The 25,498-nt window shown below is 37.6% G+C and overlaps 3 protein-coding genes across 5 annotated transcripts; all 3 read left to right on the forward strand.

Annotated features, from left to right (window-relative positions):
• Positions 1–775: 775 nt before the first annotated feature.
• Positions 776–3,054, forward strand: LOC147570717 (SKP1-like protein 1B). Its single transcript, XM_086657263.1, is given in 3 exon segments — positions 776–1,061; positions 2,608–2,724; positions 2,726–3,054. Coding segments are annotated over 3 exon segments (459 nt in total). The 5' UTR covers positions 776–779; the 3' UTR covers positions 2,786–3,054.
• LOC147570718 (SKP1-like protein 1B) lies at positions 2,608–23,953 on the forward strand. 3 transcript variants are annotated; one of them, XM_086657264.1, is made up of 3 exons: positions 2,608–3,116; positions 3,292–3,750; positions 23,644–23,953. In XM_086657264.1, exons 2-3 carry the CDS (start codon positions 3,475–3,477, stop codon positions 23,815–23,817), a joined length of 450 nt encoding a protein of 149 aa, XP_086513390.1. In that variant the 5' UTR covers positions 2,608–3,116; positions 3,292–3,474; the 3' UTR covers positions 23,818–23,953. The 3 variants fall into 3 exon arrangements, with proteins under 3 accessions (XP_086513390.1, XP_086513392.1, XP_086513391.1); XM_086657266.1 differs by lacking the exons at positions 2,608–3,116; positions 3,292–3,750 and adding exons at positions 22,337–22,422; positions 22,723–22,989 and having other exon boundaries at positions 23,644–23,817; XM_086657265.1 differs by lacking the exons at positions 2,608–3,116; positions 3,292–3,750 and adding an exon at positions 22,714–22,989 and having other exon boundaries at positions 23,644–23,817.
• Positions 5,946–7,925, forward strand: LOC147570719 (uncharacterized). Its single transcript, XM_086653555.1, has one exon. The coding sequence runs from the start codon at positions 5,946–5,948 to the stop codon at positions 7,923–7,925; it is 1,980 nt and encodes a 659-aa protein (XP_086509681.1).
• Positions 23,954–25,498: the final 1,545 nt, after the last annotated feature.

The raw sequence follows: 25,498 nt of genomic DNA on the forward strand, positions 1-25,498 counted from the left end.
TAACACACCAAAATAAATTTAAGAAAACATTAAACCACATAAACACATAATAAAACTTGTTTGAACAAACCCTAAGAAGTTAACAGAAATTTCTATTGCTTCTTCGAAATTGTTGTGAAAAAATAGATAAAAAAGAAATCTAATGTTTTGGAATCGAACCTGAAATTAAGAGATAGCTTGTTCCTGGTGGTTTGGTAATTGAAATATAAGATATTTCAATAGGAGAGATTAAATTGAAATATAAGCTTGTTCCTGGTGGTTGGGAAAAAGATGAAGATCACGGCAGCTAGAGAGAGAATCGCCGGGAAAAAAAATTGGCCATAGGGTTTTTGCTTCATTTAATCTGGATCGTTGATAAATTCAACGATCTAGATTAAAACTATGGAGGGACCTAACTGAAACCTAACGTAAATGGCGGGCTATTTTGCAATAGGAGAGGAAGATATGAGCAGTCAGACGCCTTGCGGGCCAGAATGCCGACGTGGCTTCGCCACGTCGGCATTCTGCCTAGGGTCTGCCGCTCGTTTCTACCTCCCTATCATTATTGTTGAAAAAATCTCCTACTATCGATAGCGACATCCCTTTGATCGACTGAAGTTCTTCCCCGTCCGAGTGATGGTAGGTAGGTGGAGGGGTGGTTCATATATGTCAACCTATATTGACAGTAATCTAGGACATTGGTAGCGCCGTTATAGAAAACGGAGAGCGCCCTTAGAACCTTCTGTGTCCATTTGATGAAGTAAAGAAAGAAGTTTGATGAATCATTCAATCAATCAATCATGTCGAAGAAAATCACCTTGAGAAGTTCGGAAGGTGAAACCTTCGCCGTCGACGAGGTTGTCGCCGTTCAGTCTGAGTTGATAAAGAATATGATCGAAGACAATTGCGCCGACGACGTGATTCCTTTGTCGAAAGTGACAACTAAAATCTTAACTAAAGTTATTGACTACTGTAAGAAGCATTCCGGGAGTGAAGGTCCGATTTCTGAGGAAGAAGAACTCAGGACTTGGGATTTGGAATTCGTTCAAGTTGATCAGACTACCCTCTTCGATCTTATCATGGTAATTAGGGTTTCTTTCTTCTCTTTCCATTTGTTATTACTTTGATTGTTATAATTGAGTGCATGCGGGTTAGGTTTTGGATTATATTTTATTCTTCCTTGTGATATCAAGTCAGACTTGATGTCTGAATTGATTTGAGTAGAAGAGAGAGGAGAGAGAAAAGATAAGTGGTGGTGAGACTTGAGAGTTGAGAGAAGATGAAGAAGAAAGGGAGAGAGAGAGAGAGATAGAGGAGAGAAATGATAGTGGTGGTGGTCGAAGGTGGTGGCCCGAAACGGGTAGCGGTAGCTACTAGCGAGAGATGAGGAAGAAGAAGAAGTTTTGTTGTCCCAGAGAATTTGACAAAACCAAAAAAAAACCCTCTTCCCCATCAATCTGTTACATTTGTGGGAAGAACAGTAACACCATTTGAAAAGGTCTAAATGGGTTCAGATTGAAAACAAAAATGATGGAATGCCCGGCCTCTAGACCGGCCAAGTTCCCTGGCGCACTTGTATGCACCCGTAAGAACTTACTTCCCAGATGAAGTTGTCCTTTTCGCTATGGAAGATGAGCATGAGGAATGGAGCGTGTACTTTGATGGTGCTTTTAACGATCAAGGGAGTGGGGATGGTATTGTTCTTGTATGGCCAGGCCAGAAAGGGTCCTAGTTCTCCGTGCGTATTAGATCCATTTTCAGTGCACAAACAATATAATATGGCTGAACAGAAAAAAGAGAAGAAGATCCTGACAGACTCTATAGGGGCGCTAGTGTTTTTTAGCAGGCGAAAAGCAGCGAGCTCCTCTTGAAAAACGAAGCGAGCCTATCAGGGCATACTATCACGGCTCCATTGAGAATTGTAGTTCTGAACGTCCTAAAAGACTATTGTTTCTTCCTTTCAAAAGAGTTGAGCTGATAGCATCTGGCAGAGTCTGTGAGAGGAATCATTTTTTTGTTAGAGACTTATCCACTGTGCAACCTCTAACAAATCTCTCTATCTGGTATAGGATGAAAGGTCTTCCTCCTCCGAAGCTCTTTTATCTTTTGTCATATTCATTTTTATATCGTATGGCGCTTTATAATGGTAGTAAAAGAAAGAAGTCTGATATAAGAAATATTATATCCGTGTGAGTACTTCAAAAAGATATTGAACCCAGTTTCTGGCCAAGTTATTCCTGTCATCCGAGTCATTCTGCCTAACTAATTAGATGCTGAGCTTCTCCGGTCTCAGCCAGCTTGTTCTAGCCAGGTAAGATATGTCACCGTTTTTAGTTAGCTGTGAGTTGTGATAATGTGGAAATGAAGAGGATGTTGGTTATCGGTTCGTGTATGAATGGCCTCTTGTCGTCGGATGGATGTTCAATTTCTAAATGAGTTTTGTACATTATCGAAGTAGTACTATCTTCTACCTTATCTGTTCTTGATATATGTTGTTCTTGACAAACTGTATGCAGACAGAAGTCAACGGGAAATGAAGGAGTCTATCTTGATTTGTTTTACTTTATATTACTGTTGCCAAGTTTAGTGTTTTGTAATTTCGTTCGCTGATGCAAACTTGTGTTTCAGGCAGCGAACTTCTTGAATATTCAGAGCTTGCTGGACTTGACATGCGACGCTGTTGCAGAGTTGATAAAGGGAAAGACACCACAGGAGATTTGCAGAACTTTCAACATCAATGATGAATCTGAGTCCAGATGAAGAATAAGATGTCTGGAGGGAGAATAGTTCTGCTTTTGGTGAGTGATCAAAAGAGATGAAAGAAGAAGTTGACTCCCTTACTTGTGAGAGCTAAATCATGATACTCGTGGACTATCATTAGGTTAAAATAGTTCCCTTTCATCTCAAAAAGGAAAAATGACATAGTATTGATATTGAACTTAGTCTCCTAGTCGATTCAAGAACTAGTTTAAAACCACCATATACCTAAAACCATCTTACTATATATTTCACCACCTTAAAAGCTATTATGGTCCTGATAAAAACATTGATAAACATGGTATTCTTTGGATGTTAGTTTCAGAGTACATCAAAAAAAAAAAAACCTAAAGACAATTTCAATTTTTAAAGGTAGAGCCGTGCTTATCCGGCCCGATCAATCTGAAATGGACCTTGACCCATCGGTAGATGGGCCAAGCCAACTGGGTCATACCCCGGTCCTGGGCTGGTTTTGATTTTGAGCCTGCTAGGCCAGTCTGGTCCGACCCAATCTGTTTGCTAATCATCTTAAACTGATTGGTATTCATAACCGAGTCAATGGATAAAAAATAACAAAGTCAATTTATATGTATCCAAAATGAAGATGTGCTGTAAGTCAAATCTTGTTGGGAAGACTTTTTTTATTTCGAAAAAGACGTGGTCTTATTCCCAAAAGATGGTGGTGGCCTTATAAAAGAAGTGTTTGTCATTTGTTGTCTGGTCTTTGATCAATCAATCATGTCGAAGAAAATCACATTGAGAAGTTCAGAAGGTCAAACTTTCGATGTCGATGAGGTTGTCGCCGTTCAATCTGAGTTGATAAAGGATATGATCGACGACAATTGCGACGATGATGTGATGATACCTTTCTCGAAAGTGACTACCAAAATCTTAACCAAAGTTATTGACTACTGTAAGAAGCACTCTGTAAATGGAATTTCTGATGAAGAACTCAACACTTGGGATTTGGAATTCGTTCAACTTGATAAAGACACCCTCTTCGATCTTGTCAAGGTTGGATTTCTTCTCTTTCCGTTTGTTACTTTAGTTTTGTTATTTCATTTTTCTTTGTGATGATCATGATCTCGTTATATAAATTGGGGCTTTTTGTTACGAGTTTTCGTATGCTTTGGATAAACTGGAACTTTGCACATCAATAGTTAGGTATCGTTTGTTATTCTTTAAGTCAGACTTGATATTAGATGTCCAAATTGACTTGAGTCACATTTTAGAATAATTGTTTTTGGCAGAATGAGCCATTTGGGCTGATTTTGATTCATTTGAGTTGGCACATTGTGACACCATCTCATACCTCAATTCAATCAAAAGAAAGAACTAACACCTAAAATTCTAACGTTACCCAAAATTTTAAAGTATTTTTTTTTTTGCCTTTTTTTTTGGGAGGATAATTATAAAACTCAAAATTTGAGGGATAATAAGAAATTAGGCCAAAGCTAAATAATATTGTAAAAAAATCTATTTTGTAAAATACCATTTTACCCCCAAAATGAAATTTTCGGCCAAATCAACGTCAAAAAACATTTTTGGAAATTTCTGAACAAATCTTAGTTTGCTCTCAACAATTTTGTAAGTTTGTGAACAATTCGTTTTTGCTTAAAATTATTTTGTAAAAATGTGTCGCATTTTATCTTTTGCATTTGACATACACAAACTGAAACTAACATTTTGGCTAAAACATTTTTCGACTTGTCTTGTGAAGAAAGAAACGGTCTCCTTATTTTTTGTTTTGTTTTCGACAGAAACATTTAGACTAAAGCATTTTTTGATTTGTCTTTTCCAAAAATTAAAATGTTATGCATATTATCTTTTGTATTTGACACACCCATTAACGGACAAATAATATTTTGGCTAATGCATTATATATGTTGTCAACAATTTATAACAACATATTTATATATGTTGTCAACATATGAGGGTAAAAATGGAATTATGGTTTTCTTATTAACAACATAAATATATATGTCGTAGACATTTTGAAAAGTGTTTAAAAAATGGGTGTTTTTTGCATTATTATTTTTGAGTGGGTTCTTTTCCTATTAGGACCAAGATTTTGGGTTTTCATGCATTTTTGCTTTTTTGTTTTTTTTTTTTTCTTGTTTCCCAACCCCAGCACCATTCCTTGATTCCTTCTCCACTCACGTAATGTTGCTAGTAGACGACTGTTGCCGACAATATCTTTTTTCCTGAATCTTTCTGTCTTCTCCTTTGACCCCCACCACCTCCCATTGCCATCATTTTTCTCTCTTCCCCCTTTCTATATTTCGGTGAATGTTGTTGGAATTAGAGCCAATTTTGGCTTGAACCAATTCGTCAAACTCATCAGCGGAGTACACATTGCGTTCAACCCACGAGATCCACTGCGATTTGACAGTCGCTCGTCAGATCCTTCGGGATCTTGGTGGTACGCCTCAAGAAGCGTTGAATATGCGACGACCCAACGGCTGGCGTCCCACCTGTGTCAGGCAGGAGGTGGGATAGCCAAGATCTTCATGATGCAGGGGCACCCGGCGTGGAGACTATTTCCATGACCGGACCCGGTCATGGACCAACCGGCCAGAGATAGTTGATTTAGAAAGTCCTTATTTTAGTATGAGTATTAATTAATTTAGGTTTAGGAATTATGCTATTTTAATATTTCCAATAATTGGAAAGGTCCAGATTTGAGTCCAGTTATTTAGGCAGTTGCAGTATTTAATTATTTAAGAAGTCTAATTCAAGTCTATCTAGGAAAGTCCAGAATCCTATAAAAGGATATCTAGTTTGTCTATTATTCATACATTGAAGAGAAAAAACCCCCCATTGAAGTTAATCAAAGTTTACAGTTTATTCAGTTATTTACAGTTGTTTACAGTTATTTTGATCGTTCTTCGTATTAGTTTAGTTTATTCTTAAATTCCGCTGCGTTCTACATCATGTGGTATTCAGAGCCACCAAAGTTTTTGGCTAATGATTCTAGAAATTTTTTTCCAGACCAGTTACATCAGTATCAATCGTATTATATTCGTCAAGATGATTATATTCAATCAAATTATACTCATCAAGAGATAACGAATCAATGCTCATGTTCATCATGTTGATATGCGAATAATGACTCGTACAATTATCATTGGAATCCGGGAGAAATCGAACGAGAAACCCCTCCACAACCTTCTCCTTGTCAGTACCAACCGTCACCACCGCCACCAGCAATGTGTTATACACCATCACCTTCATCTTATTATTACCCGACACCATCCTCAGAAATACAACCACCACCACCACCACCACCATACTATTATTATACACCACTTCCTTGTTCATCACCGTATTCACCACCGTCTTCAACACCACCTCCGTACTCTTATTATTCACCATCACCTCAATCATCATATTATTCTACACCTACAACAGTTACTACAACTTTTGAAGTCGAAAGAGGGAACAGTGAAAGAGAACATGTAAGAGAAATTTTACCACCACAACCATCTTCTCTTTTTGGAACACTTCAATCACTTAAGTGCGAAACCGATAGGATGAAAAATAATTGTGACAAGTTTGAGGCCGTATTACTTCGAACATCTTCCCCGCCTATTATGTCCCCAAACCATGAAGAAGTAACATATACTCAAGAAGGACAAGTAAAAGAATCGAATGGTAATCGTGGTGGTGACGAAGAAGAAGAAATTGACCCTCTTGATGCGTTTATGGAAGGTATTCATGAAGAGATGAAAGCTCCCGTTGTTTCTAAACCTAAAGAAAAAGTTGATAAGTATAAAGATGTTGATGAAGAAGATGATCATATTGAGAGTTTTTTAAGGGCAAAGAAAGATATTGGATTGACTTTAGCTTCTGATGTTCTTCAAGCTGGTTATGACTCTGATGAAGAAGTTTATGCTGCTGCTAAAGCTGTTGATGCTGGATTGATTAATTACGATTCAGATGATAATCCTATTGTTATTACTGATAGAAAGAAAATCGAACCCATTCCACCTCTAGATCATACTTGTATTGATTATGAACCTTTTAACAAGGATTTCTATGAAGAAAAAGATTCAATTTCAGGAATGAGTGAGCAGGAAGTTGCAGATTACAGGAAAACTGTAGCAATACGTGTTTCCGGATTTGATGTAAGCAGGCCGGTGAAGACTTTTGAGGATTGTGGATTTTCTCCTCAACTGATGAGTGCTATAGCTAAACAAGGGTATGAAAAGCCGACACCGATACAATGCCAGGCTTTACCGATTGTGCTTTCCGGGAGAGATATTATTGGTATTGCAAAGACGGGTTCTGGAAAAACTGCTGCTTTTGTTCTTCCCAAGATTGTTCATATTATGGATCAGCCTGAACTTGCTAAAGAAGAGGGTCCTATTGGAGTAATTTGCGCACCCACAAGAGAGTTAGCACATCAAATTTATTTAGAGTCGAAGAAATTCTCCAAGTCCCATGGGATACGTGTCTCTGCGGTTTATGGTGGAATGTCTAAGCTTGAACAGTTTAAAGAACTGAAAGCGGGTTGTGAAATCGTTGTTGCTACTCCTGGGAGATTGATTGATATGCTGAAGATGAAGGCATTGACAATGTCTAGAGCAACATATCTTGTTCTTGATGAAGCTGATCGAATGTCCGATTTAGGTTTAAAGATTGAAGGGATAAAACAGATAAAGGAGCTTAAAGATGGACACTTAACTGAGAAAGGAGAAGAGATTCTGAAGAAGATGATGAAGAAGAAGGGATCAAAAAAGGGTAGAATTCATGATGTTAGATACATGGATAATCAACTTGATGAGGAATTAGACGATATATCTGGTGAGGGTACTGAGAAGGTTCATGACTTATCATTACTGGTAGTCACTCCTCTTTCTCTAAGGTTGGAAATGGCTGAAGAAGTTATGCTTTCTTTAATTCCTAGGAACACCACTACTCCTGCCAAGAAGGCACAGATCCTCGCTAATTACTCGAGCAATCAACCTATTGTGTTGATTACGTTACATGTCGGCAAGATAACTGTAACAAGAGACCGCAACTTGTTGGTTATGGTTTCTAGACTTAATGAAGTTGAACGTGGAATGTTAGTCCAAGTTAATAAAAAGGAAGAGGCAAACAAGGTCATGCATCAGAAGAAATTTAAGTTTCTTTTTAAAAAAGAACAATTTGGTATTTGCAATCTTCCTCGTCAAACTACATCATAAGTTTCCGTTTGTCGTTGGTGACTTGATCCCTTTCTCTATACATCGGATTTCATACACTGTTCGTGCAAAGTGGGAGTTACGAATCGCCTTGGTGATATTCATCGTATGCGGGTCCATCAAATTAATTTCTTCGTCGAAACGGTTCGGGACGAACCTCGTGGGAGAAGGGGAAGCTGATGCAGGGGCACCCAACGTGGAGACTATTTCCATGACCGGACCCGGTCATGGACCAACCGGCCAGAGATAGTTGATTTAGAAAGTCCTTATTTTAGTATGAGTATTAATTAATTTAGGTTTAGGAATTATGCTATTTTAATATTTCCAATAATTGGAAAGGTCCAGATTTGAGTCCAGTTATTTAGGCAGTTGCAGTATTTAATTATTTAAGAAGTCTAATTCAAGTCTATCTAGGAAAGTCCAGAATCCTATAAAAGGATATCTAGTTTGTATATTATTCATACATTGAAGAGAAAAAACCCCCATTGAAGTTAATCAAAGTTTACAGTTTATTCAGTTATTTACAGTTATTTTGATCGTTCTTCGTATTAGTTTAGTTTATTCTTAAATTCCGCTGCGTTCTACATCACTTCATCTAAGGACTCCTTTCCTAATCTGTTGGGCGCCATTTCATGTTCATCTAATGGCCAACATTCTCTCCACGAGATTGAGTCAGATCCGACGATCTAGAAGGCAACCGACAAGATCTGCTTATAACTAACTCTTTTTCAAGAGTTGTGTCCCTTAAAACCAAGGAATATGTCTCCAAAAATAAAAGTTGTGTCCCAAATGAATGTGCATACAAACAACCCAAACCCACTTCATTTTCTATTCAATTCATTCTTTTCTTCCATTTTCTTCTGTACTCAGTATTCCATGTGTGTCTATTATTTAACTCTGATAGTCTGATAATATAGTTTATTGCTGCTAGTATTGAAGGCTTCTTGTCTTTCAATGGACTTTCAAGTTCCAAATGAGTTTTGTACATTATCTAAGAAGTACTATCTTGTACCGAATACGTTCTAGATATGTTGTTCTTGAAAAATTTATAGACATACTTTCAACGAGAAATGCAAGGCGTCAATCTTGATTTGTTTTTACTTTCGATTAATGTTGCTAAGTGTAGGTTTTTCTTATTTTGTTTAGTGATGCAATCTTGTGTTTCAGGCAGCAAACTTGTTCAATATTAAGAGCTTGCTGGACTTGACATGCCAAACTGTTGCGGACTTGATAAAGGGAAAAACACCAGAGGAGACTCGCGAATTTTTTAAATCCAATGATTAAACGAGGCCACAAGAGGATATCAGGATTCAGGAGAGAGAGCAGTTCTGCTCCATAATGATAAAAAGAGATGGAAGATGAAGTTGACTCTCTTTCCTGTGGGAGACGAATCATGATATAGAGATCGGTAGACGATCATTCGGTTAAAATGGTCCCCTTAATCTCGAAAGGCAAAATGACACAGTATTGATACTAAACTTAGGTTGTGTTTGTTTTTTTAAGTGTGTCTGAATACAATCCCTCTTTACGTACGTGTAAGTATGACACCCCATTTTTATTCGGAGTTTCATAAAGATCACATCCTGGTATAATCCCTCTTAAACTCAAAAGGGAAGGTTAATAGTATCATAAATTAATGAGTTAATTTGACATTGACTCCCAATTATTTGGTGACATTAAGACTTCACCCCCAAAATGAAAAGTTGTTCTGGCATTAACCCCTAATTGACTATTTTCCGTCATTTTCTCGTTAAATGGTTGTCGTGTGTAACACATGCGTGGTTCGTGACAAAACTACCCTTCATCTAATCCCACGGTGAACAATCTTTCTTGTGATCAACGGTTGTGAAATAACCCCTAGCTACCCACCATTGTGACCATCCCATCTTCATAAACCACCATCACTTTAATATTCATCTTCAACTGCCACCATTACCATAATCACCATCTTCATCTTCACTGACTACCACTACCATCATTATCACTACCATTAACATAATTCCTTTCAAAATTGGATACCCAATCAAAGCTAAGAAGCAGCAAGAGAGAGAATCACCATTCTTATTATTAAGAGATGAACCAAATACAAGTAATTAGTTTTATAGAGGGAGAAAGTACACCACCAAAAATCCACTCATCAATTTCAATCACACAAGAAAATAACACACTCTTCTTCTTTATATTCTATAACTTTCCAATCCCATGAATCAACTGTAACTTCTAAACAGTAAACTCTAAATAAAAGTTAGATATTGAAGTATAACAAATCAAATTAAGCGAAGACTGAGATTCAGAGAAATGAGCCCTTACCCTTTAGAATAGGCATACTTCCCATCAACTTGCAACAAGAAGAACACATCATTTCCATCATTTAAAGACCAAAACGGTACGAACCTATTACTAGTTTCAAACAAATGGTAAACCGCAATATCAATAATTTAGAGATCGGTAGAGGATCATTAGGTTAAAATGGTTCCGTTTCATTTCAAAAGAGAAAATGACATAGTATTGATATTGAACTTAGTCTCCTTGATTCAAGAATTAATTTAAAAACCATATAGCTAAAATTTCTAAAGACAGTTTTAATAGAGCTTATCTAGCTGGCGAAGCACTGAATCATGAAGAGGAGCACAATATCATAATATTAGTTTGTTATTTTCTGTTATAACAAACTTGTAACTATTTTCTAACCCATTCTTCCTTTCTTCTTGAGTTCGTTTTTCTCTTTCTAATACTATAAAATGAGTTGTAATAGTTGGTTAAAATTTTAATGAGAACGAAAATCAATCAAGTTTTAATTTTTAAATATCTCACTATAGGTCCTGATAAAAGCATGGTGGCCAATATGTGGACAACTGTTTTTCTTATATGGACAACTATCTTATGTGGACAACTAAAATAACTAAATTTTTTATATGGACACCAGTTTTTAATGGGACAACTCTCTATTATTTTCACTCAAGTCCTCTTAGAATTAAATGTATTATTTTAACACCTCTCTCTGTACTCCGTAAATCCTAAGTAAGTTTGGTCTTCTTCTACTACTTCATCTTCATCATCAACCCAAAATTCTAGAGAGAGAATATTTTTGGAGAAGATTATGACATCAAACAAAGGGAAAGGAATTGTTGAAGGATATTCCTAACCAGAAAGATCAGATCTAAAAACCCTAAAATTCGTTAAACTTTTAAAACTTAGAAATCAAAATTTTCAAAACCCTAAATTTTTTTACAAACAAGTAGAGTTGCTCCTGCTTCATGGAAAATCGACAAAACACGAGAGATCTTAACTTCTGACTTTTTGTAAAAAAAAAAAATTCTGACGTAGCCAATTTCGTAGATTTCCTACGAAAATTTGGCAAGACAGAAGGAGACTTGCCACGAAAATCTAGCATATTTTCGTGGATTTCCCACGAAATTCTACGAATTTCTTCTTCACTTCGAATTTTCGCCTTGAAACCTCTTTCAAACTACACAAACGAAAATACAAAATAAACTTAAAAAAGTTAGAGGTTTACCTCATCAATGTAGGGTTTGATTGGAACCCATCTAAGGTTTGATAGAAAACAAAGGGAAGTAGTGAAAACTGTAGTTCACTAAAAAATAAAGAGAAGTGGTAGAAACTTTAGTTTACTAAAAAACAAGGGAAGTGGAAATTGATGAGTTTTATCTTCTTCATTCATTTAGAGTTTGATAAAAAACAAAAGGAAGTGGTAAAAACTATAGTTTACTTTTAGTAGCAGTAAAATAATAAGAAGAAGACTAAGAAGAAGGAAGAAGAAGATGATGATGAAGAAGAAGACAACTTAGGTTTTCAATTTTGAACTATTATTTTGTTAATGGTCTAGAAGTTAGTAATTGTTAGTATTTAAGACTTTATGTGTCCCCTTATTAAATGAAAGTCAACTAAGTCAAGCATAATTGACTCACACGGACCCGAAAATTGTTGTTCATATAAAAAAACAGTTGTCCACGGATTGGCTATCAAAAGCATGGGTTACCTAGTGGCAAACGAGAAAAAAAGCCGAGCTTCACGACTTTCATGCTATATGGGATCCTGTATTCAATTTAAAAATTGCAAGCCTGGATCTTGCTCAAGAGCTTGAATGATCCCCACAAAAATGCAAGCCTGGATAATGATCGCCAAAAAATTGTTCTAATCGCTATCAAGGAGAAAAAGCTAGGGTTTCAGTTGATCTCCATTTCCAATCAATCAATCATGGCGAAGAAAGTCAGTTTGGATGGGTGAAACATTTGATGTCCAGGAGGTCGTGGGTGTTGAATCTCAGAGCATATGGTCGAAGAAGACGATTGTGCTGAGATAATGTTATTCCTTTGCCTAACAACGTTACGAGTAAGATTTTAGGCAAGGTAATTGAGTACTGTGTTGAAAACCCTAAATCTGATGACGGTGCAGTTGATGAAGTCAATATTTGGATCTAAAATGAATATGCTATCTAACTAAATTTTATTTTGGGTTAATTCCGTTTTGGCCCCCGATTTGTGACCAACTGGCCATTTTGGCCCCCAATTGTGTCCGGCAGTTCGTTTTGGCCCCAAGGGCTAAATTTTTTACTAAATTATCCTCGGAAGCCAAAATGAAAATATTTCTGAAAAAAATAATAAACATACAAAAGCCACATCACCTATCTCTTTCTGCTCCACTTTACCTTATCTCTCCTCCATCACACCACCTCCTCTCCACCTCACCTTTCTTCTCCGGCGGATGGTGACCGGCCGGAATAAAATTCCGGCCGGTCACCTTTAACATAAAAAAAAAAAAATTTGTATCTCCTTCTTCTTTCTCTCTCTTCTTCTTCTTCTTCTTTCTCTCTCTTCTTCTTTCTCTTTCTTCTCTTCTTCTTCTTCTTTCTCTCTCTTCCTCTTCTTCTCTCTCTTTCCTTTCTCATTTATCTCTCTTAAAACCTCCGGCGAAGGGGTTTCCTTCGTCGGAGGCCTGCTTCAACAGACCCTCGAGGGTCTGTTGCAGATCTCCTCCGGCGAAGGAATCCCCTTCGCCGGAGGTTTTAGAGAGAGAAATGAGAGGTAGGAGAGAGAGAGAAAGGGGAGAGAGATTGAGGGAAAAGAAGAGAGAGAGAAAGGAAGAAGAAGAGAGAGAATGGAAGAAGAAGAGAGAGAAAGGAAGAAATTTTATTTTTTTTTTGTTAGTAAAGGTGGCCGGCCGGAATTTTTTATTCCGGCCGGCAACCTTTTCGCCGGAGAAGAAGGGTGAGGTGGACAGAGTGATGTGGTAATTGTTAGATGAGTTGGACAAATAAAAAGAAAAAAACAATTACAGAAATGCCATAGGGGTAGAATTGGGAGGTTTAAAAAAAGTTGGGGCCATCTAGGAATTTTTTGGGGCCAAAACGAACTGCCGGACACAATTGGAGGCTAAAATGGCCAGTTAGTCACAAATCGGGGGCCAAAACGGAATTAACCCTTTTATTTTTGCTGTTGAAAGCTCCAAGTCAAATCTTGTCTGGGAGACATTATTTTTTTATTCCGAAAAGGCGTGGCCTTATAAAATAAGTGTTAGGGGGGGTAGTGGAGCGGGACTTTCACAGACTTTCATAGACAAAATGTCCCGTAGACATTTCAAGACATTTCAGATGACTTATTATAGACAACATGTGTTCATAGACATTTTCAAGACATTGAGAGTTTGTATACAAAATGTCTTTATAGACATTTCAAGACATTTGATCCATAGACAAAATGTCCTGGGGACGTTATAAGATCTTGAGTCCATTGACAAAATGTGTAATGCATATTATATTTGTGCTAATCAAAAATATATTTTTCGACTTTTGTAGACATCTGATGTGGCGTGAAAATGCCACATTTAGGTCACTTAACTTTGATTAGTTAGTTCCTTTCGGGTTCTATTTCTAATTATTTATGTGTTTTTATTGCTAGGTAGTTTATTTGTGGTTTGGCGTGTAATTCGGAATAAAGAGAGCGAATTATCACATTTTCATCTTATGCGGCAAAATGGAAGAAAAGAGCACCAGGGGTATTTTGGTCATTTTGGTCAAAGTCAGAAGTCAAACAACAAGTGAAGTCAATGACGAGTTCGACGGTGAAAACGGAATTCAATTCGGAGTTCGGACGGGGAAGTTACAAAAGAAAGAAGCCAAAGTCTTTCCTTGAAGGCACTCCCCTTGATTTCTAGATGAGAGCCAAAGCCCAACCCATAACCAAGAGCCCAAAGAAGAGAAAGCAAGGAAGATTTCTATGAGCACCTCTTAAAGAAGTCTAAGTCAAAATAGCCCAAGACTTAGTCAAACTTGACTAAGTCTAGGGTTTGGGTATACACAAGTTAGAGAAAGGGAGAGGACTATTCATCTTCTTCCCCAAGCAAGAGAGAGAAGGAGGCTAAAACTTTTAGGGTTTTTGGTGTTCTTGAGTTAGGGTTTTGAAGGCTAGAGAGAGCAAGAGAGAAGGAGGGTGCCGGCCAAGTTGGCCGGCACCACAAGAGCACGGGCTGGACAGCAAGGGGAGCTCGGACATGGCTAACACGAGCAGCTCGGGTGTAGCTCCGACAGCAGCAGCTAGCACGGCACACCAGAGCACTTCCCAGGAGCTACCGGCAGCAGACGCGACAGGCAGCTGCTCCAGGACGCAGCTGCAGCTCGGAGTAGCCCGGCAGGAAGCTTCCACAGCAGCAGCAACGGGACAGCAACTTGGACGCTGCTGTGCTTGCTCGGACGCGGCTATTCATGGCTCGGAACGGTCGGGACGGGCTCGGACTAGCATGGGAATAGCTCGGATTGCTCGGATGGCATGGTTGCACATGGCCGGATCTAGGGTTGGCCGGAACTAGGGTCTCTTTGACCGGATTTTTCGAGGGTTTCCGGCAACATTTTTGATTCGAAACCATAGGGCTTTTACTCCCCATCATCTTGGCTAGCTTCCCATATAGTTTGATTTGATTTTCGACAAGAAATGTCTAGAGAGAGAAAGCTTGGTGAAGCTTTGATGGAGTTTGTGTTCTAAATGGAGAAGATGATGGTGGTCGCTATGGGGAACCCAGAATTTTGCTAAGGGGAGATCGGCTGCACCTTAACTACTCAAATTTTCCGACGAACCTAGCCTTGAACCACATCGAAAAAGGGGGATTTCTCATCATCTTCCTTTCATTTATTACTTATCACCATGTTAGCTAAATCAAGTGTGTCGATTATGGGATGAAATGTGATGAATTTTATGACTATGTTTGAGATGATTTAATGAGTTTGATAATAAATTGATGTTCTCTTATTTTGATTACTTGTTGCAATCGTTTTTCATGTGTCTTATCAAGTATTTCGCATAGTTAATCAATTAGGCAATGTGATCGATGATTCGGTTTTGTTCGTTTAGGAAGTTTATTTGACTAAGTATTATCTCCGGACATACGTAGTGCTTATGAACATCCACTTTAGGAATCGAGACTAGGTTTTTATCAATCCATTCGATTAGACCGTACATAGTTGTAGGTTCACCACATCGGATTCCCGGACCTCGACACTTCTCTTACTTGTTGTTCCCGACTCTTGTTCCTCCAAACTCTTCTCTCAAATCTCTCTCGCCCTCTTACATTGATAATTTAGTTTGTTTTACTTACTTTATTTCCTTATTGCTTATTCGATTATAAACCTCACATTACTTCCTTTTACTTGCGCTTTTGTTTAAGTAAGCCTTTAATATCTAGACCGACGAATAAGACCCTTCGATATCCAAACTACCTTCCTATCCTTGGATCGATTCCGGTCTTGCCGGATTACTACTTGATACCTCCGCTTGGGTGTGCAACCTTTTCGGGTGCATCAAGTTTTTGGCGCCGCTGCCGGGGATAGGTTTAGTAGTTAGGATAGGTTGTTTGTTTTGTTCATTAGTTTAGGGTTATTTGCTTACTTAGGCGTTTTTGTTTTCTTTTATTTTCCTAGTTTCTTACTTTTTCTTGTTTTTTTTTAGGTACCTGTTCTTCGAAAAGAGCTAAAAACAGACATTGGAGTGGAAGAAAAGAAAGGAATCAAGAAGGGTAGGAAAGAGAGAAGCGGAACAAAGCAAGAGGCTTTCGCTAGTATCGTATTATATTCTCTCTTCCTTAGTTGTGTGTGATTAGTTGGAAAAGTGTTAGTTTTCATTCATAGCTTGTGTGTTATCATCATTGAACATAGTTGCATAGTATCGTCTCATTGGTACAAATGGCACATTATTTTAATGATTGGCCTTACGATGAGGCTGGTGACTACATCGGTGATCCACATGCCATTAATACTGGTCGACCACCTAGAAGTCTCCAAGATAATAGACATGCATATAGGCATGGTCCGACTAGTAATAGGAATAGGCGAGTTGAGTCTGACCGACCTAGGATGACCATGGGCGAATATCGACAAATGTATGGAGTCGGTCAGACTAGTAATGAATATGGTCTTAGGGATTATGAGCATGAGGGTAACCAACCCCGTAGGAGTCTTCGAGACTATCAACAAGCATTTGGGATGACCACACCTTCATGTATGAATTTGTCATTTGATGATGCCCGTAGTTGTATTACCTGTGATCGACCATGTCGAAGTCTTCGTGACTATCGACAAGCATATATGAATGGCTCATTTAGTGATGAAAATAGCCGACTTGATGATTCCACTCAAAGAGTCGAGCCTATGTATCTACATGAGGGTAGTGAAGAAAGGACCATGGAGACCATTAACCCGGTTTGTGCTATTTGTGCGAGCTTAAGCCATTTGACCGAGTATTGTCCCATGCCCCGTGTTCCGCGAGAGTCTTCATCTAGTTATACTCATATGTCTTATTACGAGGAGACTTCTCAAGATAGTCTCCAAGCATTTTTAGAGTACCAGACTAGATTTAATCGAGATGTAACTGAGATCACGGAATGGATGCTCAAAATTGTTGATAGAATTGAGTCGGAGCTTATCGTCGACGAGGAAGGGGTTTTCCCACCCCAAACTCAAGAAGAGACTAGGAATGATGGTGAGGGTAATACACCTAAACCTAGTCTTAATTTAAATGTCGAAGATGCTCCTGGTAGACCCTTTGAGCATGAATTGATCGATGACCCTTATTGCTCGTTACCTGGACCATTATCGTCTCACCATGATAGGATTACACTAGACTTCGATGTTCAAAATGATGGCTATATGAGCAAGTTTGGGAATGACACTATTCTGAACTTTCCGAGTTTTGACACTTGTAAGGAGTCAGTCTTAGATGCCATGTTAGGAAGGCCTGATATTATAACTGACTGCGAGGCTCTAGATGCCTTTGAGGATATTGATGACGTAGTAGTTAGAGACATGTTGGATAGATTTTCAGACCATTTACCTAAGGAAATCATGGACCTTAACTTGGTCCCCGAGCCTACTGCATTATCCTTAGAGCCTCGTCTGACCTTCCATACAATCTCAGACTCGATTGTTGATCCCTTTTGGGACATTTCAGACGTCTTCCCGAAGACATCTATAGACATAGTGGATGTTTTATCCACTAAGCTTGCAGATGATTTTATGCCTTCGACTGACCTCTTGACCCTACACTTGTATGTTGATCCTTTCGATGACTTCTTAGTCTTCACTCCTTGTATTTATGCCTACTTAGTGGATTGTGCACCCACTAAGTTTGGGGATGGCTTCTTTTCTTTTGTCGTCTCACGTGCACTTCTTTACGTTGATATTATTGTGAGACGATTAGCACCTGTATATATTTTTATTTGGGTTGATCCCCAAATCTTTCGTCTTTTGCTTTATGATCGTTGAACCGATTAAGATAGGTTTTGATGTTTGTGGGTATCATCTCTGGAAACCCTCCACGAGACAAAACTCGTGCTCTCGTGCATATGAGAGACTCAAAGGCTAGTTGCATAGCTTGATGCAATCGAGTGATCCCGCGTGAGTGGTCATTTTTATATGGTCATGCTTATGTTTCATTCTTATTCTATTTATTGATGTGTTAGGAGCGTTTCTCAATTTGTATACTTTTGGGACGTGGTTCGTTCCAAGTTTGGGGATGGCGATGGACTTATCATCAACTTGGAACTCGAATACTTAAGTCTTGGTAGTATCACTTTTTATCTCCTTCGGCTATGGTAATATCCTTTCACTCTTTTCTTTAACTTATTGTACCTCTTATCTTTTGGTGAGTATATGCTTAGAACATTGAGGACAATGTTAGTTTTAAGTTTGGGGATGGGGATACGACCATTTAGTCGCATGACATCATGACCTTAGATTTCAAAAGACAAGAGGGTTCAACAAATTGACCAAATTTGAAAAATTTTGGGTTGATTTGGTATGACTCTAGTGGTATTTTTAAGTATGTTGATACATGTGGCTCTTTCTTGATAAATCTTATGCATGCTCTTAGTCTTTTCATGAATGTTGAGTCCTTTGGTGTTGGTGTTTTATCATGTGAGTATCATCTTAAGGAAGAAGGAACACTTCTAAGTGACCTAAAATAGTCATTAGTGGAGACTTAAACCCATGTGAGATATCTGAGCCTTTTTATTGCCTTTGAGTGTACTCTTCTGCGCTAACTCCGAGTAGAATGAAGAGCTACTCAACTTCGCAACTTTCAAAAGAGCTTAGACGATCTCATGAGCTCAACTTCCTTAGCCACTAGGAGTGACATCAGGATAGCGAATAAACCTTACTCTTGTAGTCCATGAAACCCGATAATAGTGTCAACTTTAGGGAAACGGATACTCCACCATCCATTCATCATACTACTCCCGAGAATGAAGGCATGAAAAGTAAAGAAGAAAGAATGTGAAAGCAAAGTGTGAAAGTAAAGGTGATTTGTTGAGAATACTAGTTTGTACTTTTGTGTTTGGTGTTTGGGTATGTGTGTAAAAAAAGAAAAGAAAGGGAAAGAAAATGAAAAAGTGAAAAAAAGGAAAAAACGAAAAAAGGAAAAAGAGAAAAGTGAAAAGAAGAGAAAAGAAAGAAAAAAAAAAAGTTTGGTTATATGTGTTATTTTGTGTTTGTGTAAGTGTTATGAAAATAAAGTATTCAATGCAAGAAGTTAAGTTTAAAGGTTGTTTGAGTGTTCTTTTATCGTTGAAGGCGTCGACATTCTCGGGATTTCATCATCTTCCATTTCATCACTTGTATCCGTTACCTTTAGGAGACATTATTAGAGAGTAGAGTGGGTGAGAAGGGTGAGTGAGCTTCCCCATTCCGTTAGTGGTTATTTCCATTCCTAAGAGATCATTTCGTTTTAGAACTTGATATCCTCATTTAATTTTTGTATGTGTTGAGTTTACTTTATTCCATGCTCACACATGAGAGTGAACCATTAGATTCCATTTTGAGTGATTTCATGTTTAAGAGCGTATGACCGTGAGGCCAAAGTCGAGGCGAAATGTGCTATGATAGGAAACAAAGTTTTGTTACTTTAGACTTGGATGATGCTCATGATGATGGGACACTTGCACTTAAGTATGAAACTATTAGTGAGGAGACTCTTAGCATGCTTTTGTGTTTATTGGTTTGATTCATGTGTTTGACACACTTAAGTCTCTCACTTGTTGATCGTTACCTTATTTGCATCGATAGTTCGACTCTTATGTCTTTTGAAAATCTAGAACTTTGTGGGTGTATTCACTGGAAACCCTCACGAGACGAGACTCGTCCACTAGGGGTAACCTAGGGGTTTAACGGCTTGTTGCATACGCTAAATGCAACCGGGATGCCTCCGAAAGTGAGTTAGGTTTACTTTATTGTCTTGTTTTGTTTGTTGCTCGAGGACTAGCAAATTCTAAGTTTGGGGATGTTGATGTGGCGTGAAAATGCCACATTTAGGTCACTTAACTTTGATTAGTTAGTTCCTTTCGGGTTCTATTTCTAATTATTTATGTGTTTTTATTGCTAGGTAGTTTATTTGTGGTTTGGCGTGTAATTCGGAATAAAGAGAGCGAATTATCACATTTTCATCTTATGCGGCAAAATGGAAGAAAAGAGCACCAGGGGTATTTTGGTCATTTTGGTCAAAGTCAGAAGTCAAACAACAAGTGAAGTCAATGACGAGTTCGACGGTGAAAACGGAATTCAATTCGGAGTTCGGACGGGGAAGTTACAAAAGAAAGAAGCCAAAGTCTTTCCTTGAAGGCACTCCCCTTGATTTCTAGATGAGAGCCAAAGCCCAACCCATAACCAAGAGCCCAAAGAAGAGAAAGCAAGGAAGATTTCTATGAGCACCTCTTAAAGAAGTCTAAGTCAAAATAGCCCAAGACTTAGTCAAACTTGACTAAGTCTAGGGTTTGGGTATACACAAGTTAGAGAAAGGGAGAGGACTATTCATCTTCTTCCCCAAGCAAGAGAGAGAAGGAGGCTAAAACTTTTAGGGTTTTTGGTGTTCTTGAGTTAGGGTTTTGAAGGCTAGAGAGAGCAAGAGAGAAGGAGGGTGCCGGCCAAGTTGGCCGGCACCACAAGAGCACGGGCTGGACAGCAAGGGGAGCTCGGACATGGCTAACACGAGCAGCTCGGGTGTAGCTCCGACAGCAGCAGCTAGCACGGCACACCAGAGCACTTCCCAGGAGCTACCGGCAGCAGACGCGACAGGCAGCTGCTCCAGGACGCAGCTGCAGCTCGGAGTAGCCCGGCAGGAAGCTTCCACAGCAGCAGCAACGGGACAGCAACTTGGACGCTGCTGTGCTTGCTCGGACGCGGCTATTCATGGCTCGGAACGGTCGGGACGGGCTCGGACTAGCATGGGAATAGCTCGGATTGCTCGGATGGCATGGTTGCACATGGCCGGATCTAGGGTTGGCCGGAACTAGGGTCTCTTTGACCGGATTTTTCGAGGGTTTCCGGCAACATTTTTGATTCGAAACCATAGGGCTTTTACTCCCCATCATCTTGGCTAGCTTCCCATATAGTTTGATTTGATTTTCGACAAGAAATGTCTAGAGAGAGAAAGCTTGGTGAAGCTTTGATGGAGTTTGTGTTCTAAATGGAGAAGATGATGGTGGTCGCTATGGGGAACCCAGAATTTTGCTAAGGGGAGATCGGCTGCACCTTAACTACTCAAATTTTCCGACGAACCTAGCCTTGAACCACATCGAAAAAGGGGGATTTCTCATCATCTTCCTTTCATTTATTACTTATCACCATATTAGCTAAATCAAGTGTGTCGATTATGGGATGAAATGTGATGAATTTTATGACTATGTTTGAGATGATTTAATGAGTTTGATAATAAATTGATGTTCTCTTATTTTGATTACTTGTTGCAATCGTTTTTCATGTGTCTTATCAAGTATTTCGCATAGTTAATCAATTAGGCAATGTGATCGATGATTCGGTTTTGTTCGTTTAGGAAGTTTATTTGACTAAGTATTATCTCCGGACATACGTAGTGCTTATGAACATCCACTTTAGGAATCGAGACTAGGTTTTTATCAATCCATTCGATTAGACCGTACATAGTTGTAGGTTCACCACATCGGATTCCCGGACCTCGACACTTCTCTTACTTGTTGTTCCCGACTCTTGTTCCTCCAAACTCTTCTCTCAAATCTCTCTCGCCCTCTTACATTGATAATTTAGTTTGTTTTACTTACTTTATTTCCTTATTGCTTATTCGATTATAAACCTCACATTACTTCCTTTTACTTGCGCTTTTGTTTAAGTAAGCCTTTAATATCTAGACCGACGAATAAGACCCTTCGATATCCAAACTACCTTCCTATCCTTGGATCGATTCCGGTCTTGCCGGATTACTACTTGATACCTCCGCTTGGGTGTGCAACCTTTTCGGGTGCATCAACATCTGTGAATATTTGTGGACATTGATGGACATTTGGTAGACATTTATTATTTTAATATTATTATTATTGTTTAATCACATGAAATAATATATTTATACTAACATTTCAAAAATATATTTTTCGACTTTCGTAGACATCTGTGAATATTTGTGGACATTGATGGACATTTGGTAGATATTTATTATTTTGATATTATTATTATTATTTTTTAATTACATGAAATAATATATTTATACTAACATTTCAAAAATATATTTTTCGACTTTCGTAGACATCTGTGAATATTTGTGGACATTGATGGACATTTGGTAGACATTTATTATTTTAATATTATTATTATTGTTTAATCACATGAAATAATATATTTATACTAACATTTCAGAAATATATTTTTCGACTTTCGTAGACATCTGTGAATATTTGTGGACATTGATGGACATTTGGTAGATATTTATTATTTTAATATTATTATTATTTTTTAATTACATGAAATAATATATTTATACTAACATTTCAAAAATATATTTTTCGACTTTCGTAGACATCTGTGAATATTTGTGGACATTGATGGATATTTGGTAGACATTTATTATTTTAATATTATTATTGTTGTTTGATCACATGATGGACTTCAAATGTCTCTTGTTTTTTGAAAGACATTTTGGCTTCCAAATTTGTCCCAAATCCTTCACAAATCCATCAAACTATGAAATCCACCAAAGTCTGGGACATATTTTGTCTACAATCGAATGCCTCAGACTTTCGTGGACTCTCAAATGTCTGGATTTGAATGCCTCAGACTTTCGTGGACTCTCAAATGTCTGGATTTGAATGCCTCAGACTTTCGTAGACTCTCAAATGTCTGGATTTGAATGCCTCAGACTTTCGCGGACTCTCAAATGTCCACGAAAGTCTTGCTCCAATACCCCCCCCCCCTTAGTCATTTGTTTTTTTTTTTTTGTTGAATTAGTGTTAGTCATTTGTTGTCTCGTCTTTGTTGAATCAATCAATCATGTCGAAGAAAATTACCTTGATAAGTTCTGAAGGTCAAACTTTTGATGTCGAGGAGGTTGTCGCCGTTCAATCTGAATTGATAAAGGATATGATCGACGACGATTGCATCGGTGATGTGATAATACCTTTCTCGAAAGTGACGACCAAAATCTTAACCATAGTTATAGACTACTGTAAGAAGCACTCTGAGATTGGAATTTCTGATGAAGAACTCAACACTTGTGATTTGGAATTCCTTCAAGTTGATATAGCCACCCTCATGGATCTTGTTCTGGTGAGAAGTTCTTATTAAATGTTTATTGTGGTTTTATTTGACCTGATGATTTGGGTATCTTTAGTTTGTGATGAGAAATTCCGGGTATTAGAAATTTAGGGTTTTTTATTAGCTATTTTAGTTGATTTTTGGTTGTGATTATAAGGAGTATTTATGGTTTGGATTATTTTTTTGTTTTTTATCTCCCTGTTTGGGAAAATTCTCTTTATAAACTCTTTTAACCAATAACGAACCATGAAAAGGGATTTTCAGTGGTTCATTTTTAGAAAAATTGTTAATTGTGGGGACTAAGTTCTAGGGTTTAGTCAATTTAATGATCTTGATTTTGAGTGTTGACATGTAAACCTGTCAGCAGTTGGGTTTGGCCGAGTTACTCGTGTGACTCCTCAAACCTTGGCAGTTATTGATATTGTTTCCTCTTTAGACATTTTATGATCTAAGGGTAGAGCAGGAGCGACAGTCCTGGGCCGAATCTCCGAGTCAAGGGTTCAGCTAGTAAACTTAGGTTGACTAACATAGATCAGAAGTTTGAATTCACATATGTCAAACGATAAGTTGCTCTTGCCACTGGCCTGAAATCCAATTTTTGATTTGTTTGCACTTTCTAGTCCTTTGCCAACTTTAGTTTTCTAATACTTGGATAGTCTTTTTCAGGCAGCAAATTACTTGAACATTAAGAGCTTGTTGGACTTGACATGCCAAACTTTAGCGGACATGATAAAGGGGAAAACACCTCAAGAGATTCGAAGAACATTCAATATCAAAGACAATTTCACTCCAGAGGAAGAAGAAGAGGTCAGGAGGGAGAATCAATGGGCTTTTGAATGATCTTTATAAAAACAACTCCAATCGGTAATATATTGATCGATAATTATCATAGTGGTTTCTGGTAGTTTGTGTTTTGAACTTGTAAAAATGGTTTGTTTTGTGTCGTGGAAACTTGAAAAAGATTTGATAAATTGTTGGGCGGGGAAGATGGATAAGCTCTATTTACTTGTACAATTTGAGTAATTGTATGTATTTTTTTTCTCCAATTGATTTTGACTTCAAAACAATTTTTTTTCTTTTGCAATAGTTTTCTTCTTAATTTGTATTTGTTTTAAAGCTAAAAATACGTGCATAAGAGATGAAAAACTTGTTTCAATATATAAAGATAAATATATAAAACAACTAAAATACATATCTCAAATTTGGGATTCAAATATTCAACAAAAAAATAATAATTTGGGATTCAAATGTACAAGAAAACATGGCAGACATTATGCCAACCATCATAAATTGAATGCAAAATCTAAAGTTTCTCCTATCTTATAATTTTTATGAATAAAGTAAAATAAAGGGTTAATTCTATTTGCACTATTGTACTTATTTCCTTCGTGTTGTCTTTATATACTTACGTAAGTTTCATGTTTATAATATTTACTTAAGTAAATCCATATTGTATTCAAAAGAGTCAAAACAATCAAAACAATGTAATACGTGTGTTGGATTGTATTCCTTCTTATGAATGAACTTTTGGTTTAACTCAAAGAAAAAAAAACAATCAACATAACTTCTTTTTGCCCCTCATTCGAAAAAATATTTCTTCACGTCCTTTATATCTCCATCGGAAATGAATACGCTCTCTAACTAAAATCTTTTTTTTTTGTTGAAGCTCGAAATCAAATCTTGTCGGAAGACATTTTTTTATTTCGAAAAGACGACGTGGTCTTATTCCCAAAAGATGGTGGTGTTATAAAACAAAGTGTTTGTCATTTGTTGTCTCGTCTTTGATCAATCAATCATGTCGAAGAAAACCACATTGAGAAGTTCAAAAGGTGAAACTTTCGATGTCGACGAGGTTGTTGTCAGGGAAGGATCGATGATTTTCACTTAGGGGATGCGAGTACTAAAATAATTCTTTTTTTTTTTTTGCAAACACAATAATTAACAAAATATTTATATTCATTAATTAGATTAATACATCAACGATTACAAACGCAATTGACCTCTATGAGAGTTCATATTTTGAAATGTTCGCATAATCGACTCATTGTCAATTTCACTAAAAACTTCTTTTTCAATAAAGACTACTAAACTATCATTCAGTCATGGATCACTCATCTTGTTTCTTAAGCGTGTTTTAACTAGCTTCATAGCTGAAAAAACTCTTTCAACGGAAGCAGATGCAAGTTGCAACCGACAAAGTTAGTGCTAAATTCACTCCACTTCTCCATTCAATTATGTATGAACCATTAAGATCAACAACGTCAATATTATGTTTTTCACAAAAAGTAGAAACATTCCAAACCAACGATGACCACTCATGGTCTCGTACATCTTGGATTCTAGCTTTTGATGATTCAACAAAAGGCAATCACAATATCTTGATCTTTTCTTTGTAGTAATTGTGAGAATTCATTTGTTATTCCCAACAAAAGTTTCATCAAATGTAAACAAAACTCAAAATTTTGCATCTTGGATAACAAATCTATTGCTTCCTTCTTTTGATATGCTTTAACAAAATATG

This window comes from Eschscholzia californica, unplaced genomic scaffold (assembly GCF_041429995.1).
Source record: "Eschscholzia californica isolate CP2 unplaced genomic scaffold, dmEscCali1.0.p SCAF_1, whole genome shotgun sequence".
NCBI classification, from domain to species: domain Eukaryota; kingdom Viridiplantae; phylum Streptophyta; class Magnoliopsida; order Ranunculales; family Papaveraceae; genus Eschscholzia; species Eschscholzia californica.

Coding starts and splice junctions, on each gene's coding strand:
- LOC147570719 (XM_086653555.1), top strand. CDS start 5,946: ATGTGTTATACACCATCACCTTCATCTTATTATTACCCGACACCATCC.
- LOC147570718 (XM_086657266.1), top strand. Junction 22,990..23,643: donor CCCTCATGGATCTTGTTCTG/GTGAGAAGTTCT, acceptor AGTCTTTTTCAG/GCAGCAAATTACTTGAACAT.